This window comes from Mustela nivalis (assembly GCF_964662115.1).
Source record: "Mustela nivalis genome assembly, chromosome: X".
In the NCBI taxonomy this organism is placed as follows: domain Eukaryota; kingdom Metazoa; phylum Chordata; class Mammalia; order Carnivora; family Mustelidae; genus Mustela; species Mustela nivalis.
Genome location: NC_139040.1, coordinates 450685 through 470401, shown reverse-complemented (window position 1 = coordinate 470401; position 19717 = coordinate 450685). Strand labels below are relative to the sequence as shown.

The window sequence follows — 19717 nt, the reverse complement described above, 5'->3', positions numbered from 1 at the left end:
ACTTTTACCCATAACATAGCTTCCCCCAACAGTAATGTTTGCATAACTATTGTACTTATACATCTTTAAAATTGTTTATGGGCACAATGATACAGAATTTTTCAAGTTCTGGTTTGTTTAAAATTTTTTTCTTTTTCTGTAAACTCGATATTTGAAACTAGCTTCATTGGATATGAAATGTTTGGTTCTCACTTTTTTCTTTGAATTTCTTGAAAATGCTGCTGCATTGCCTTGCCTTATATGTTGCTTTTGGAAAGCCTGCTTCAGATTAATTGATTTGCCTTCATGAATTGTTTAATTGTTTTGCTTAGAGGCTTTGAGGATATATTTTACCTTTCATGTCTAATAATTTTACTAGGATATGTCTTGGAGTTGATAATTTTGGTTTATTTTCCCAGAAACCTAGTGGGACTTTTCAATGTGTAGACTAAAGTTTTTCACTTTGGAAATTTTTCTTGGATTATAGGTTATTTTTCTGCCTTTTTCAATGCACCTTATTAAATGTTCTTGAATCTATTTTCCCTTCACAAGCTTGTAATTTATCTTCACTTCTGAGATAATTTCTTCCATTTATTTTTTGGTTTGATCAATTTTCTCTTTGTTTTTTTCTTGATTTTTTGAAACCTGAATCCAGGTGATTTTTTTCATACCCCCATATATTTGTCTGCATGTTTTTAAATTAAGTTTGGAATGTTGTATTACAGGGTTTTTTTTTCTGTAAGGAGATGTCTATCAGTTGAGGTATGCTGGATCCTGTTTTCTGATTTTTGGGTGTAATAACTCTATAGATTTACTAAAAATTACTTCTCACTTCTTTTTATGTCTTGTATCTCTTCCCTAGAAGCCATACTTCTTCCTTGTACTCTTTGTTCTGACCTACTGGCCTAACTTGAGTTAGACTTTTCTTTCTTCCAATGATTTTAGATTAAACCTAGACCTATGACTAACTTCCTTATATTCCTATAGTTTTTTTCAGCCTCTCCTTGCTCATTATAGAAGTTTGTGATGCAGCATGAATATGACAGTACTTCCTGAAATTTGGTATTTTTTTCTTTTTTTTAAAGTATAGTTATATTGATATTTGGGGATTTTTTCTGCTTTAAGTTATGCTTTCCATGTGGTTTAAGTGCCATTTAGAATTTGCTTTTGTTATTTGTATTGATTTTGGAGGAAATATTGAAAGACACAAATCAAGGCAGCCACCATTGTCTTCATCAACCTGGAAGTCTAATTAATCTTTTTTAAAAAGTTTTCCTAACTTAGAAAAACCAGATCCACCGTTCTCTACTTTGTTGACATCACAAGGTATCATTTTCCTTACCTGAATAGTTGAATACCTTCCCACCTTTGCTGATGACAAAACAGATCTTGTAGGTGGTCTTAGGTTATAACTTGCATAAAAGAAAACCTATCCTCAGACACTGGGTAGTATACAGTTACCTCTTTCTTTCTTATAAAAAGCAGTATTTGCTTCAGATTTTCATTTTAATTCCAGTTAACATAGAATGTAATATTAGTTTCATGTGGTACCATGTAGTGATTCAACACATCATACAACACCCAAGTGCTCATCACAGCAAGTGCATTCCTAACCCTCCTTCATCCCCAACCCCCCACCCAGCTCTCTTCTGGTGACCATCAGTGTGTTCTCTATAAGTAAGAGTCTGTTTCTTGGTTTGCCTCTCTCTCTCTTTCCCCCCTTTTGTTCCTTTGTTTTGTTTCTTAAATTCCGCATATGAGTGAAATCATATGGCATTTGTCTTTCTCTGACTGACTGGTTTTGCTTAGCAAAATACTCTCGAGCTCCATCCACGTCATTGCAAATGGCAAGATCTCATCTTTTCTGATAGCTGAGTAATATTCCATGGTATGTATATATATATATATATATATATATATATATATATATATATATATATATACCACATCTTCTTTATCCATTCATCAGTATTTGGCTATTGTTTGGATACTAACCCTTTATCAGATGTGTCATTTGCAAATATCTTCTCCCATTCCGTAGGTTGCCTTTTAGTTTTGTTGATTGTTTCCTTTGCTGTGCAGAAGCTTTTTATTTTGATGAAGTTCAAATCATTTATTTTTGTTTTTGTTTTCCTCGCCTCAGGAGACATATCTAAAAGATATGAAAGAAGCTTTTGTGACTGATGTCCAAGAGGTTACTGCCTGTGTTCTCCTCTAGGATTTTAATGGTTACCTGTCTCACATCCACTTTGAATTTATTTTTGTATATGGTATAAGAAAGTGGTCCAGCTTCATTCTTCTGCATGTTGCTGTTTTCCAACACCATTTGTTGAAGAAACTGCCTTTCCCATTGGATATTTTTTCCTTCTTTGTCAAAGATTAATTGACCATATAGTTGTGGTTTTATTTCCGGATTTTTTAATCTGTTCCATTGATCAATGGTGTCTTCCTTTTTTGAGGCTGAACTTTGTTTCTCCTTTGAAGGACCAAGTTCGGCTTTTGTTTTCAGATTTGAGTGATTTTATTTTAACATGTAAATTTGAGTACATATAGTAATAGAAGATTTAAAATTCTATACAAATCTTTGACATTATTCTTTAAAGACAGTGTGCCTTATCGTTTTATGGACAGCAACAATACTTTTTGGCTAGTCAAATTTCTTAGTTTCCTTCTTATTTTTATGGACTAAAATGTCCAGTTTACTTCGAGACTTTACCATATATTTGTTTCTTTAAAAATCGTTATTATGGGGGCACCTGGGTGGCTCAGTCCTTAAGCATCTGCCTTAGGCTCAGGTCATGATCCCAGGGTCCTGGGATCGAGCCCCACATTGGGCTTCCTGCTCAGCAGGAAGCCTGCTTCTCCCTCTCCCACTCCCCCTGCTTGTGTTCCCTTTCTCTCTATGTCTTTCTCTGTCAAATAAATAAATAACATTTAAAAAAAATAAATATCGTTATTATGTTTTATTTAATGAATACTTGCTCATTTAACAATATAGCCTGGCCATAAAGATCATATTATTATGTGTGACTATGAGGCAGTCATATTTCTAGGTATTTAATGCCACTCTAATACCAGTTGGTCTTTTTTTTTTTTTTTTAAAGATTTTATTTATTTATTTGACAGAGAGAGATCACAAGTAGTCAAAGAGGCAGGCAGGGAGAGGGAGAAGCAGGCTCCCTGCCCAGTGGAGAGCCTGATGCGGGGCTCGATCCCAGGACCCTGAGATCATGACCTGAGGGGAAGGCAGAGGCTCAACCCACTGAGCCACCCAGGCGCCCCACCAGTTGGTCTTAATCTCTTTTTAGAGCTGATGTTAAAAGTCATTCTTTTAGGATTTGCCTCTCTGATATACTTATTCTCTGACTTTTTATTCATACCAGAAATAAATTCACCCATGTATTAAACTAACAAAAATGTAAAATTGTTTTAATGATTTAAACAGAAGTGTTTCTAAGGATCAGTTTAAGAATGTGGCTCTATTTATGTCATTTGTAACTTCAGCCATCTGTTGAGCTTACACATGATGCATTCTAATAATTCAATTAAATAGCAAAAGATCATGATACTTTCCATGTGATTTAAGATTGCAGTAGTTATGCCATGGGAATAAAGAAAATTAAGTGAATATATAAGGAACTTTAAAATACACAGTGAGAAGATAGTTTGGACTGACTAGATACAGAAAATACGGCATTCTTTTCATGAGAGTTGAGTAGAGGAAACAGTATTTTCCATATTCTTATTTTCAAAAACCTTTATAATATGATAAGTGAAAAGAGAGCCTTTCTACTAAAAAAGTCCTAACTCTTCTGTTTAGCCACACTTGCATAGGTATTTTCAATTTCTTTGTCTTCAGGACATGTGTGGATAAATTCTTCACGGGCATAGGCATTGTGAAGATAGCGCCAGACTCCTGAGAATTCTGCTGGAATGTCAAAGTCACGGTATTTCTTGGCTGCAACCTAGGGTTTTGGGGAAAAAAAAAAACAGTTGGTAGTAAAAGACATCAGTGACATGCCTAATGTGTAGAAACATATCTCAAAAGTCATGATCATTAAGGACACGTTATCTACACAAAAAATAAGCTTAAAAATCTTGGACTTACTGCTTTAATGTTTCGTTTACAAAGGTAGACAAAGCTATGTGTGTGTAATCACATTTATATTTATGCTGTACTTAATTATTAGTATGTTTAGAAGAAAGCACAGAAAAAGAACACATATTTCTCCACTAGACTAAGACTTTGCTTAGGGTCCCAACTATGTCTTTTTATAAAATATTTTATTTATTTATTCCTCAGAGAGAGAGGAAGCACAGGCACAAGCATGGGGAGTGGCAGGCAGACGGAAAAGTGGGCTCCCTATTGAGCAAGGGGCCCGATGCAGGACTCCAGGACCCTGGAATCATGATCTGAGCCGAAGGCAGACGCTTCACTGACTGAACCACGCAGGCACCCTGGGTCCCAACTATGTCTTATCTCTTTATGTGTTCTGTTTGTCTGGCATAGGATCTGTGACAGAATAAGTTCTGTTTGATAAGAATTTATTAAATCAGTGATTAAATCATCATAAAATTAGTAGCTCACACTATTTATCATTTGCTATGATTCAGACACTGTTCTAAGCATTTTACATGCCTTAATTTAATTTTCTCAATAATTCCATGAAATGGGTAACATTACCCTTGTTTTATAGATAAGACAGGATAAGAAAACACCTTCTGATTTCAGAAGAAGCAAGAAGTTTTTATGGTTCCCAGAAAAGATCATTATGGTTTGTCTCCCTCCCAATCCCATCTTGTTTCATTATGGATTTTTCCTCTGGGAAGAAAAAGGGTGACAAAACCATCATCTAACAATCTCACACTAAATAGTCACTGTGTTTCATGGGGGCAATTCCCAAACCCCTCCCAAAACCATTCAGCATGCCTTACAAAGGCTTACTTTAATAATGTTCAGTTTGGGTAACAAGCTGCAGTCAGCCAGTGTCAGCTGATCCCCGTCCAAGAACAATCTTCTGGAAACTGTGAGTTCCTCAGGACTGTCTGGATCAATTTCATCCAGAAGCGGAGTGTTTAAGTAGTCATCCAGACGTTTAAATTCTCTGAGCAGAGATTTTTCAAAATCTGGTGCAAAGAAGTCATAGGGTTACTAATGTTTTGTCTTCATGACTGAATACATTCTCAATATGCTTTTTTACACATTTAAGCATCTTTACATACATGTTATTACTAAACACAGAAGAGTCAGAAGTGGAATCAGAGACTAATAGCTCTCATAACTCAGAAGATAGTAGACCTATTCAAGAATGTTTGTGGTAGATGTTATGGTTTCGGAAACCTTAAAAGTACACAGTCCTGCAGTTAGTTCACTCCTGGTATATCAATGCTCTAATTGAGCTAAGTTAGTAGTTGCCCTATTGAGTCTAGGGTTCTAAATTTAATAAAACTTCATGCAAAGGGATCTCAAAGGAGAGAAGAAAGAATCAGAGGAAAAGTGTATTCCCCAACAGATACTACATAGTCAGGAAAATCCTATTTTAGCTGAGTGAGACTGTGAGAGTCAGCAAATGTGTGAGAGAAACAGAAATTTAAAGGTATCTTACGCTTATTTGCTTCTTTTTGAGTATTCTTAATGTATGCAGAAAACTTGGCAAAGAGGTTACAGCCCACATCAAAGGACTCCTTGTTCTTGGGACTCAGGTGTGGATACCTTAAAAAGAAACATCAGTCTATGATTATTCACACATAACAAGTCAGGGACCAAGTATCCTGGCTTGCACTTTACTGAGAATGGAGGTTTTGGGAAATTGTGCTGGACATGGAAGGCCCTGGAATGTCTCATTGGAAATATATATTTCTCCCAATAACAGAATACTTAATTTCTTAAGTTCACTGGGAAGCCAGTTGTGGAGAATTCAAAGCTCATTAACTTGTAGAAACAATATTTTAAATGGCAGTTAGGTCCTCTGTACTTGCTCCTAAAAGCCTATTTGGCAGGAGATATGTTGGTAATACATTTTCAAAGATAAGTCATAGGAAAAACATGATTTTAAATTATTGTAACTTACATAAAAAATGAAGGAATATAGAGTATCCTCTAAAATGATGTAATAATGTAATTCACCACATTAAGAAATTAAATACCATATGATCATGAATAGATGCAGAAAAAGAGTTCAATGAAAATCAATTCCTATTCACAAAAAACATTCCGTTAGCAACTAGAAATGGTCAGGACAAAAACTTAGTCATCTTCCTTGATTCCTCTCTTCTCTCCATATCCATATTTGATCTATTAGCAATTCTCGCCAGTTTACTTTTCAAATTCTTGCCAGCTTACTTACTTACTTACTTATCAATTCTTGCCAGCTTACCCAGGGGAGGTGGGTGGGGGATGGGCTAGATGGGTGATGGGCATTTAGGAGGGCAATGGGTGAGCACTGGGTGTTGTATGTAAGTGATGAACCACTGAATTCTACTACTGAAACCATTACTGCACTGTATGTAAACTAAATAGAATTTAAATAAAAATCTGAAAAGAAAACACATAAACTCCCAAATGTACTCAGAATCTATCCACTTCTCACCACTTCCACTGCCCCATGACTGATCCAAAGCTTCTTGACTACTCTCCCCACTCCCCTGCTTGTCCCCCACACTCTTCGACTATTTTCTACCTGCTGCCAAAGCAATCATGCTAAAAGGTAAGTTGTATCATGTCTCTTCCCTCCTTATTATCCTGCAGTGTGTCCATCTTATTCGGACTCAGACCCCGAGTCCTCTCAGTAACTCTGCTCTCCTTTCCTCCTACTCTTCCCCACTCACTTCACTTGGAACTTAGTTCCTTGGTGTTCTTCAAATAGGCCTGACAAGCTTCCACATCAAGTCGTTTTCACGTTGTCTGCCTTAAATGGAGTGATTTCCCTCATACATGACCATGACCTGCTCCCCCTCTTCCTAAGTCAGGCCTTCCTCTGCCTACCCTATCTAACATTGCAACCCTTCCTCCTGTACTTAACACTTGCTATTTCCCTGCCTTGTTTTTTTTTTTTTTGTTTTTAGTATTTAGCATCATCTAAAGTAGTTTGTTTTGCTTTAAAGTAGTTTGTTTATTGTCTTCCCCAACTAGAATGTAAGGTCCACAAGGGCAGAGTGTTTTTGCTTGGTTTAACCACTGATGTGTCCCAAGTGCCTAGAATAATATCTGACACTTACTAAGTATTCAGTAAATATTTGTTGAATGATTAAACTAATTCATTAATTTCCTTAACTTGATAAAATGTATCCATCAAAAACTTTCATCAAGCACCCTATAAATGGAGAAATGTTAGAACTATTTCCCTTAAAATGAGTACAAGATAAGAATAATCACTATCATTACTACTCTTCAACATGGTGCTGAATGCACTAACAAATTAAACAAAAAACCATTCTAAATGGTGACTTTAGAACCATTTACATTATATTAAGGAACAAGTTAATTACATTAACTTGAAAACCATTTACATTAAAATTAAGACACCTACAGCAGACCTGTACCCCTGGGGATAAAAATATATGTTTATAAAAAATAAAAACTTAAAAAAAAGATTCAAATTAAGACACCTACAATTGCTTTTATAGTAGATACTGTTTTTGAGGTTCTAACAAGTTGAGAAAGACAACATAAAGCACTCGTATAATAATTGGAAGAGAAGCAACAATATAATTATATACCTAGAAAACCCAGGAAAATATAGGAAAAATTACTAGAATTAATGAGATATTTTGAGAAGGTGGCTAATATAAGTCTAACATTTAAAAAAAAAAGTCTTCCATGCTAGCAATAACCAGGTAGAAATGGATATTAGTAGCATATTCCATTTACAATACTGATAAAAGTATAAAATATTTAGAAATAACTTAATAGAAAAGGTAGAGAGCCAGTATGAGAAAAGCAGAACAAGACAAAATCTTATCAAAGAACATAAGACTGGCACTTAGGTTGATAACCTAATGTAAATCAGTGGATGAATAGCTAAAGGAGATGTAGTGCTTATATGCAACATATACTATAATATTCATTAAAAAACAGTCAAGTGATAGTTTCCTGGAGGCACCTTGGTGGAGGGATTGAGGAGATATTGTCTGAATTGTAAAAACTTGCAACTAATAGATAAATAAGCACAGTATAGTAATTATAGTCAACAAGACGCTATTATAAACTTCAAAAGTTTCTAAGAGACAAGGTTTTAATTGTTCTCACCACAAAAAAGAAATGATAATAATAAATATTATATAATGTGATCGAGATATTTATTAACACTACAGTGGTTATCATATTGCAATATATAAATATCAAATCAACCTGTTGTGTATCTTGAACTTACATAATGTAATAAAACAATTATATTTCAATAAAAATATAATAAGATGGTACCCAAACAAATACACAAATCATGTTCTCTGATGGGAATCATTTGTATCATAAAAATGAAATTTCTTCAAATAGTAATATAAATCCAGTGTAATTTCAATTAAAAGCCTAATCTTTTTTTTTTAAATTGAGATAAAATTCACATAACATAAAACTACATGAGCTATTTTAAGATTTTTTTTTAATTTACTTGACAGGCAGAGATCACAAGTAGGCAGAGAGGCAGGCAGAGAGAGAGGGGGAAGCAGACTCCCTGCTGAGCAGAGAGCCCGATGCGGGGCTCGATCCCAGAACCCTGGGATCACGACCCGAGCCAAAGGCAGAGGCCTTAACCCACTGAGCCACCCAGGCGCCCTGAGCTATTTTAAAATGTACAATTCAGTGGCTTGTGCAACAATCACTCCTACCTCGTTCCTGTTAAGCAGGTACTCCCCATTTACTCCTCCTCTCAGCCCCTGGAACCACTAATCTTTCTGTGTCTATAAATTTGCTTATTCTGGGCATTTTATGTAAATGGAATCATATAATACGTGGCCTATGTGTTTGGCTTCTTTCATTTAGTATTATGGTCAAGGTTCATTCATATTCTAGTATCTATCCTTACCTCATTCTTTTTTATGGCTGAATAATATTTCATTGTATGGATAGACCACATTTTCCTTATCCAATAATCAGTTGATGTACATTTGTGCTGTTTTCATCCTTTGATTAGTGCAAATAGTGCTGCTATGAACATTGCATATGTGTTTTTGTTTGAATACTTGTTTTCAGTTCTTTTGAGTGTGTACCTGATTTTGGAAGTGCTGGGTCATACGAGAATGCTATGGTGAAATTTCTACTAGCAATGTATGAGAATTCCAATTTCTCCACATCTTCATCAGCACTTGCTATTTTCTGTTTCCTTTATGAGAGCCATCTTGGTGGCTTTAAAGTATTATCTCATTGTGTTTTTTTTTTCTCATTGTGGCTTTGATTTGCATTTCCCAATGTTTAATGATGTTAAACATCTTTCATGTGCTCATTAGTTGCATATATTCTCTAGAGAAATGTCTACATAAGTCCCTTGTCCATTTTAAAATTAGGTTGTTTGCCTTTCTGTTGTTGAATTGAAAGAATTCTTTATATATTCTGGATACTAGACCTTTATCAAATACATGATTTGGAAATACTGTCTCCCATTTTGTGGGTTATCTTTTCACTCTTTTTGATAGTGTTCTTTGATGCCTGAAAGTTTTTAATTTGATGAATTCTAATTAATCTATTTTTTCTTGTGTTGCTTAAACATTTGGTGTCATATCTAAGATTCTATTGCCAAACACAAGTCCCTGAAGATTTACATATAAGTTTTCTTCTAAGAGTTCATAGTTTTAGCCCATACATATAGTTCTTTGATAGAATTTTAATTAACTTTTATTTATGGTGTGCAGTAAGGGTCTAACTTTATTCTCTTACATGGAATATCTAGTTGTCCCAGCACCATTTCTTGGAGAGACTATTCTTCCCTCATTCAATGGTTTTGGCATTCTTGAAAATCAATTGACCATAGATGTATGGGTTTATTTCTGGACTCTCAACTCTCGTCCATTCACTTATTCCTTTCTTATGCACTGTTTTGATTACTATAAACTTGTAGTAAGTTTTGAAATCAGGAAGTGTGAGTCCTCCTACTTTGTCTTTATCAAAACTAATTTGGCTATTTGTAGTCTCTTGCAATTCCATATGAATTTGAGCATTGCCTTTTTCATTTCTGCAAAAAAAAAAAAGGAATTTTTATTGTGGTTGCACTGAATTAGTAGATCCCTTTGGAGAATATTTCTTTTTTTTAAAAGATTTTATTTATTTATTTGACAGAGAGAGATCACAAGTACGCAGAGAGGCAGGCAGAGAGAAAGGGGGAAGCAGGCTCCCTGCTGAGCAGAGAGCCCGATGCGGGGCTCGATCCCAGGACCCTGGGATCATGACCTGAGCCGAAGGCAGAGGCTTTAACCCACTGAGCCACCCAGGTGCCCCTGTAGAATATTTCTATCTATCTTAATATTAAGTCATCTATTCCCCAAGCATGGGATGTTTGAATGGGTTGAATTGTGTCACTCCAAAAAGATATGTTGAAGTCATAAACTTCAGTACTTTATTTTTTAAAAATGTATTTATTTATTTTGTGGGGGGAGGGAAGAAAGAATCTTCAAGCAGACTCCCCACTGAGCAGAGAGCCTGATGCAGGGGTCAGTCTCACAAGCCATGAGATCATGACCTGAGCTGAAACCAAGAGTCAGATGCTCAACCAACTGAGCCAACCAAGCACCACAACTCAAGTACTTTCTAATGTAACCATATTTTGAAATAGGTCTGTTACAGATGGAATTAGTTAAGATAATGCCATACTGGAGTAAGGCAGGTTCATTAATCCAAAATGATTGGTGTTCTTAAAAAAGAACATCTTTTGAAAAGACGGAAGTATGGAGAAAATGCCACGTGAAGATGGAAGTTTGTATTTACAGATCTACAAGTCAAGGAACATCAATGACTGCTGGAAAACTTCTAGAAACTAGGAAAAGGCAAGAAAGGATATTTTTCTTAAAGGTTTCAGAGAGAGCATGGCCCTGCTGATACTTTGACTTCATACTTTATACTTCTAGCTTTCAGAACTGTTAAGACAAATTTCTATTTTAAGCCACCCAATTTATCGCACTTGGTTATGGCAGCCCTAAGAAACTAATATAAATGTAAAATTTTTAGGTCTTCTTTAAATTATTTCAAAAATGATTTGTGTTTTTCAGCAGAGAACTCTTTCTCCTCCTTCTTTAAGTTTATTCTAAAGTATTCTGTTATTTTTGTTACTGTTAAAAATGGAATTTTTTTCTTAATTTACTTTTTTGGATTATTCATTGATAGTGTAAAGAAATACAACTGATTTTTGTATACTGACTATGTCCTTCAATTGCACTGAATTCACTTATTAGTTCTATTAGTATTTTAGTGGATTTTAAAGGATTTTCTATATGAAAGATCATGTCATGTGTAAATAGAAATAGTTTTACTTCTTCCTTACCATTTTGGAATACTTTTTATTTATTTTTCTTTTGTAAATGCTCTGGTTAGCCCTTCCAATACAATATTGAACAGAAATGTCAGAGAAAATTCCTCAATTTTTGTTTATGTGAAATGTCTTAATGTCTCTTTTCACTTTTGAATGATAGTTTAGCCCAATATGGTTGACTTTTATTCCTTCAGCACTTTATTTTATTTATTTTATTTTATTTTTTAAAGATTTATCTGATTATTTGAGAGAGAAAGAAAGAGGGCAAAAGGGAGAGCCAGAGAGAGAGAGAGAGAGAGACAGAAGGAAGTGAGGAGGGGCAGAGGGAGAGAGAGTCTTAAGCAAATTCCACACTGAGTGTGGAGCCTGACTTGGGGCTCAATCTCACTACCCTGAGATCAGGACCTGAGCCAAAACTGAGAGTCAGATACTTAACTGACTGTACCACCCAGCTGCTCCACCTTTCAGCACTTTAAATATGTCAGCTCAGTGCCTTCATCTGTTGATCTTATTGAGGATCCCTTCCACATGATGAGTCATTTTTCTCTTGCTGCTTTCAAGATTTGGCTTTGGCTTTAGAGAATTTGATTATAATGTATCCTGCTTTTGATCTCTTTGTGTTTATCTACTTGGAATTCATTGAACTCCTTGGATGTATAGATAAATGTATTTAATTAAATTTGGGAAGTTTTCAGCTATTATTCTGTCAAACATTCTTCTGCCTCTCGATTCCTATTCTCTCTTTCTGGGATTCCCATTATGTGTATCTTGGTACATTTGATGGTATTCCACTGGTATGTGAGATTCTGCTCATTTTCTTCCTTTTCCCCTGACTGGATAATCTCAATTGACTTATGTTCAGTTTTGCATATTATTTCTTTTTTTTAAGATTTTATTTATTTATTTGACAGACAGAGATCACAAGCAGGCAGAGAGGCAGGCATAGAGAAAGGGGGAAGCAGGCCCCCCGCTGAGCAGAGAGCCCGACTCGGGGCTGGATCCCAGGACCCTGGGATCATGACCTGAGCCGAAGGCAGAGGTTTAACCCACTGAGCCACCCAGGCACCCTGCATATTATTTCTTTTATCTGTTTAAATCTGCTGTTGAAGTTCGGTAGTGAATTGTTTGTTTTAGTTATTGTACTTTTCAACTCCAGAATTTCTATTTGGTTCCTTTTAGTAATTTCTATCTTTTTATTGATATTCTCTCTATGTTGAGGTTGTGCTCTATACTTTTCTTTAGTTCTTTGTCTATGGTTTTCTTTAGCTTTCTGAACAGATTTTACGTAGTTGATATAAAATATTTGTATATTAAATCAAATATCTGGGCTTTCTCAGGGACATTTCTATTAATTTCTTTTTTTCCTGTGAATGGGCCATACTTTCTTGTTTCTTGACATGAATTTTATTTTATTTTTTTAAATTAACATATAATGTATTATCAGCCCCAGGGGTACAGGTCTGTGAATCGCCAGGTTTACACACACTTCACAGCACTCGTCATAACAAATACCCTCCCCAGTGACCATAACCCCACCACCCTCTCCCTACCTCCCTCTTCCTGGTGACCCTCAGTTTGTTTTGTGAGATGAAGAGTCACTTATGGTTTGTCTCCCTCCCAATCCCATCTTGTTTCATTTATTCTTTTCCTACCCTGCAAACCACCCACATTGCATCTCCACTTCCTCATATCAGGGAGATCATATGATAATTGTCTTTCTCCGATTGACTTATTTCGCTAAGCATAATACCCTCTAGTTCCATCCATGTCTTCGCAAATGGCATGAACTTTATTTTTTTCTTAAAAACTAGATACTTGAATATTATAATGTAGAAACTCTGAAAATCAGATTCTCTCATTCCCCAGGATTTGTTGTTGTTGCTTATTGCAGGTATCCTTTATTTGTTTAGTGAATTTTCTGAAGTGATTTAGTAAAGTCTATGTTCTTTGTTGTGTGTGGCCACTGAAATCTTTGTCCCATTATCTTTGGTTAGTTTTTGATTTAACAGAGATTTCATTAAACTCCCAGAACCAAAACAAACAAACAAACAAACAAACAAACAAATATAGAAAGAAAGATCTCTCAGTGTTTGCAGTCTTGCTCTGAGTTGGGGCACTCCTTCAATGCTTATGTAAGCAGTTTACAGTTTAGCCTTCAATTTCTGCTTGCCTGGTGTCTCAAGTTTAGTCAGAAGTAAGAATTTAGGATCTTCTCAAGTCTTTTATGAGCATAGGTCTAAACCTGGACATGTGCATGTACTTCTAGAGTCCCTAGAATACATGAAAGTGTTTTGAAGCCTTTATTCCCGCAAGTATCCCCCAAACATCCCAGCCTGTTTCTTCCCAGGCTTTTCAGTTGTCTATTGCTTTCCCCAAGTACTATCCTTTGTCCCATGTAGCAAGGACTAATGCAACTGCCTTTAAATGCCTTCCATGAATGCCCCCAAGGAAACTGCCTCAGCCCCGGGAAAGCTGTAAAGTAGGTGAAAAGAGACAAACCCTTGACCTACTCTTTCAGGGTGCCACCAGGCCAAATCACACAACCATATTTATTTGAGAATAAATCCCATATCATGTCCTCTGCTACCAGAAACCTGCACCTACAATGTGGACTGCTATCTTTAAGGCTGTTAAAGACTGAGGAGTAGAGGATGGTAAGATAACCTAAAATCCCATAAGGCTCTTTTACTAAAATTAAGCTTCTTTTCTGCATTAATATTCCCTTGGCTCTGGTAAATTTTGGGTTATATTCCAGAGTTCTGAAAAAGTTGATTCTGACATTTTCCCCCAAGCTATTCATTATTTTTATGGAGGGATGGAGTTTTGGAGTTCCTTACTCCACCATTTTCATTGATGTAGGTATCTAACAGGTTTTAAAAATTTAGATAAAGTTTGGGGTGCCTGGGTTGCTCAGTGGGTTAAAGCCTCTGCCTTCGGCTCAGTTCATGATCTCAGTGTCCTGGGATGGAGCCCCACATTGGGCTCTCTGCTCAGTGGGGAGCCTGCTTCCTCCTCTCTTTCTCTCTCTGCCTGCCTCTCTGCCTATTTGTGATCTCTGTCTGTCAAATAAATAAATAAAATCTTTAAAAATTTTAGATAAAGTTTATATGAAAGGGCTTCCATATCTAGCAATATGGCAGACAAAATAACCACTCTGGGGGGCTTTGTAAAAAGAAAGTATATTGGGACCCTGGGTGGCTTAGTGGGTTAAGGTCTCTGCCTTTGGCTCAGGTCATGATCCCAGGGTCCTGGGATCGAGCCCTGCATCGAGCCCCACATCAGGCTCTCTGGTCAGCAGGGAGCCTGCTTCCCTCTCTCTCTCTGCCTGCCTCTCTGCCTACTTGTGATCTCTGCCTGTAAAATAAATTTTTAAAAAAGTATAATGAAAAAAAGTATATTTTAACATTATTTGTAATGCCAAAACTTAGAAACAGTCTTTCATTTGTTTCCCTAACAATGGTAACTGTTACAAACAGGTGATTATTGTGTCCCTTTTATTGTTATCCTTTAAAAAAATGGAGTTTTTATTCCAGTTATCCCATTCCTGCTCCACCATGATATATTGAGTGTGTCAAGGAGTCAGTGGAAAAAACTTGTCTTTGTATTTTTTTAGGCTTTTCACTCATTTTTAGTTTATTTTTGTGAATGGTATAAGAAAGTGGTCCAGTTTTATTCTTTTGCATATGGCTGTCCAGTTTTCCCAACACCATTTGCTGAAGAGACTCTTTTTTTCCCACTGGGTATTCTTTCCTGCATTGTCAAAGATTAGCTGACCATAGAGTTGTGGGTTCATTTCTGGGCTCTCTCTTCAGTTCCATTGATCTATGTGCATTTTTTCTTTTCTAAATTTTCAAATTTCCTTTTTTAAAGGTTTTTATTTACATTATAGTTAGCTGACATATAGTTTAACATTGGTTTCAGGAGTAGAATTTAGTGATTCATCACTTATATAGAACACTCAGTGCTCATCACAACATTAACCTTCCTCAATACCCATCATTTTGTGTCTGTACCATACTGTCTTGATCTCTACAGGTTTGTAATGTAACTTGAAGTCTGAAATTGTGATGTCTCCAGAAACATACCTATAAATACAAAGAACAAACTGCTGTTTGCCAAAGTGGGGTGATGGGCAAAAATGAGTGAAGGGGAGTGGGAGATACAGGCACAACATAAAGAATATAAAAAATACTCTAGGGGTGCCTGGGTGTCTCAGTTAGTTAAACATCCAACTCTTGGTTTCAGCTCACATCATGATTTCAGGGTTGTCAGATCCAGCCCTTGGTGGGGCTTCCTGCTCAGCAGGGAGTCTGCTTGGGATTCCCTTTCCTGTCCCTCTGGCTCTCCCCCTGCTTGCTTGCTCTCTCTCTCTCTCCAAAATAAATAAAATCTTTAAAAAATACTTTGATATTTTACATCTAACTTTTTAAAAAGATTTATTTATTTATTTGACAGACAGAGACAGCAGGAGAGGGAACACAAACAGGGGGAGTGGGAGAGGGAGAAGCAGGCTTCCCACCAAGCAGGGAGCCTGATAAAGAGCTAGATTCCAGGACCCTGGGATCATGACCTGAGCTGAAGGCAGACACTTAATGACTGAGCCATCCAGGCGCCCCTACATCTAACATTTTTATGTATTTGAAGTTCAAGGGGGAAGTTTATAAATGATAGACATTATACTTCCCAATCTGTAGAGCTTAGAAATCAGACTGAATCAAAGGCTATTTCAAATTTGAAGATCTTGTGAGGGCTCTACAATAAAACAAGTCTAATTTCTATCAGTATAAATGTCCCGAAGCTTCATTATGGCTGAAATTCCCTGCCTTTCCCAGGTTTCCAAATCTATCCTTTGCCCTTTCCTAATATATTACCTACATCTAATAAGGTTTTAACAACTTTACATATATTAAATAAGTAATACTGTAAAAATTTTTATTATCATGTGTAGAGTAATCATGGGGATCTTAGTAAACATTTCTAGAAAAACAGCAAAAGAGAAGTCCAACAGTGAAAAAGAGTTAGATATCTAGAAGTAAGAATCCTCAATCTATAATATAGGGCAATAAAATAGATTTTTCTCAAAAACAGTAATATCATGTGAAATGCTGTACCTTGGAGGAGCCAGTGTCTGCTCTAGAAACTCCTCAATTTTAATGAAGTCTGTTTTCAGCTCCTTGTTATACACCAGAAAAGGAGGATTGGTACCTGGGGCCAAGTCCTTCAGCTCTTCAGGCTTTCTGTGATTATTGAAAATAAGCAGAGTTAGGCCTCTAGATAAAGTACACATACGCAAACACAAACATTATATTGGTGTCTACTGATTTCAATCTCCAGAATGAAACATGTCCTGATTTCTCTTACCTGGTCATGTCAACAGTAGTCACATTGAATTTAACTCCTTTAAGCCAGAGGATCATAAAAAGGCGTTGGCAAAAGGGACAGTTTCCAATACTCTCCCCATCACTTCCAGCCTGTTAAGATAAAGGAAGGCCTCATTCATTCATTTGCTCAAGTATGTATTGAGTGCCTACCGGGAAATGAGCCAGTTGCTAGAGATGAAATTGGAAGCCCTTAATCTCATGGATCCTACCACCTATGGGCAGACAAATATAATGAATCAAATAAGTTTATTGTATTTAAAGTGACGAGTTTAATGAGTACATAATAATAATAGCTAATTTTATATGGTACCAGAATTTATATAACCATTTCCTATTGATGGGCATTTCAGATATTCCAAAATTTTTGCTACGCTGAACACTTCAGCAGCAAATACATCTGGACATATAATTTGTTGCACTTCTGACATTATATCTTTGGAATTAATATTCAAAATGAGAATGTGGAAAAAAGAACAAGTGCATTTTTCATTTCAATAGATCCTGCCAAATTTCCTTCCTGAAAGGCATTTTCCATATGCTTATTGCAGATTTTATTTCCTTATTTCCTGAAGTATTTGTTAAAGACAAACTTTCATTTTCTCTGTAAAAGTGATATTTTCACCTCCCCTTCCAATTTCCCTCAACTCCCTTCTCCTCTCCATCTCCCCTTGTCCTTCGTGCTATTTGTTATGCTCCACAAATAAGTGAAACCATATGATAATTGACTCTCTCTGCAGACTGTGGACTCTGAAAAACAATCTGAGGGGTTTGAAGTGGCGGGGGGGGTGGTGGGAGGTTGGGGGAACCAGGTGGTGGGTATTAGAGAGGGCACGGATTGCATGGAGCACTGGGTGTGGTGCAAAAGCAATGAATACTGTTACACTGAAAAAAATAAATAAATTTTAAAGATTAAAAAAAAAGCAAAAAACCCCCTAAAAACCAAAGTGACATTTTCCTTACTGATTTGACAATTTTATTTATATATTAAAGATATTAACACTTTTAATACACATTACAGGTACCTTAAAACATGGTTTATGTAAAAATTAAATTTTACATGGAATCTATTACTCAGTCCATTTTTTCTGATCTCCTTACACTGTCATTCTATACATTAAGATTACAAAAAACAAAAACAAAAAACAAAAAACCAATCCCAACCCTTTCTTATTTTGTTTTATTATAAAGATATTCTTCCGTGTTTTCTTTTAGTATCTTTCGGCTTTCAGTTTTTGCATTTGTTTCATCTATTTGGAATTTATTTTGGCACCAGGAATTGGTGTTCTAGCTTTTGTATGTAAATTTTTAAAAAAATGGTTAATAGATCCATTACCCTAATGCCAAAACCAAAGACACTACAGAAGGAAACTATAGGCCAATATCCCTGATAAACATACATGGAAAAGTCCTCAACAAAATACAACCAAATAACATTCAACAATACATTGAAAGGACAATTCACCATCATCAAGTGGGATTTGCTTCAGGGATGTAAGGATGGTTTAAAATTCATAAAACAATCAATGTGATACAGGATATTAACAAAAGAAAACAAAAACCATATGACTATCATCTCAATAGATCAGAAAAGCCTTTCAACAAAATATAACATCCATTCATGATAAAAACTCTCAACAAAGTTGGTTTGGAAGGCACATATCTCAACATAATAAAGTTCATATATGAAAAACCCACAGCTAACATCATAACCAATGGTCAAAACTGAAGGCTTATCCTCTAAGATCAGGGACAAGAAAAGGATGTCCACTCTCACCACTTTTATTCAATATAATAATGGAAGTCCTAACTGCAACAGTCAAACAAGAAAAAGAAATGAAAGATCTAAATTGATAAACTGTCACTATTTGCAGATAGCATAATACCCTCTGTGGAAAACTCTAAAGACTCCACCAAAAAACTAATAGAACTAATAAATGAATTCAGCAAAGATGCAAGATACAAAATTATTATACAGAAATCTGTTGCATTTCTATACATCAATAATATAGTAACAGAAATAGAAATTAAGAAAACAATCCCATTTACAATTGCATGAGAAAAAAACTATTTGGGATACTTGGGTGGCTCAGTTAGTTGAGTGTCCAACTTTTGATTTCAGCTCAGATCTTGATCTCAGGGTCATGAGTTCAAGCCCCATGTTGGGCTCCATCCTGGGTGTGGAGCCTACTTACAAAAAAATACCTGGGAGTAAATTTCACAAGGAGCTGAATGACCTGTACTCTGAAAATTATAAGACACTGATGAAAGAAATTTAAGATAACATAAACAAATGGAAAGATATATTGTACTCATAGATTGGCAGAATTAATATTGTTAGAATTTGTTAAAATATCTATAGTATGCAAAGCAATCTACAGATGCAATGCAATTGCTATCAAATGCTAATGGTATTCTTCACAGAACTGGCACAAATAATTGTAAAATTTGTAGGGAATCACAGGAGACCCTGAATAGCCAAAGGAATCTTGAGAAAGAACAGAGCCACAGGTATCATGTTCCTACTTCAAAGTATACTACAAGACTATACTAATCAATATAAGAATAGACACATAGATCAATGGTCTATGTGGTCAATCATTCTGGTCAAGATAGCCCAGAAATAAATCCATGCTTATATGGTTAGTAAATCTATGACAAAAGAGGCAGGAATACCCAATGGGGAAAAAGCAGTCATTTCAATGAATTGTGCCGGGAAAACTGGACAGCTAAAAAATGCAACGGAATGAAACTGGACCACTTCTTTTTCGCTCCATACACAAAAATAAACTCAAAATGGATTAAAGGCCTAAATGTAGGAGTTAAAACCATAAAATTCCTAGATGAAAACACAGGCAATAATCTCTTGGACATCAGCTTTAGCAACGTATTTATGGCTATGTC

General features: G+C 35.8%; 1 protein-coding gene across 2 annotated transcripts in view; it reads right to left on the bottom strand.

The window, feature by feature from the left end:
• Positions 1-3381: 3381 nt before the first annotated feature.
• The window catches only part of CLIC2 (chloride intracellular channel 2), a gene marked incomplete at its 5' end in the record, with an annotated part of 36789 nt that continues 20453 nt past the window's right edge, over positions 3382-19717 (bottom strand). For both annotated transcript variants that reach the window (XM_082716664.1, XM_082716665.1), the window contains 5 exons: positions 3382-3944; positions 4925-5106; positions 5586-5692; positions 16547-16672; positions 16797-16906. In XM_082716664.1, coding sequence (XP_082572790.1) covers positions 3783-3944; positions 4925-5106; positions 5586-5692; positions 16547-16672; positions 16797-16906 — 687 coding nt within the window. In that variant the 3' untranslated portion in view covers positions 3382-3782. The remainder of the gene's footprint in view (positions 3945-4924; positions 5107-5585; positions 5693-16546; positions 16673-16796; positions 16907-19717) is intronic.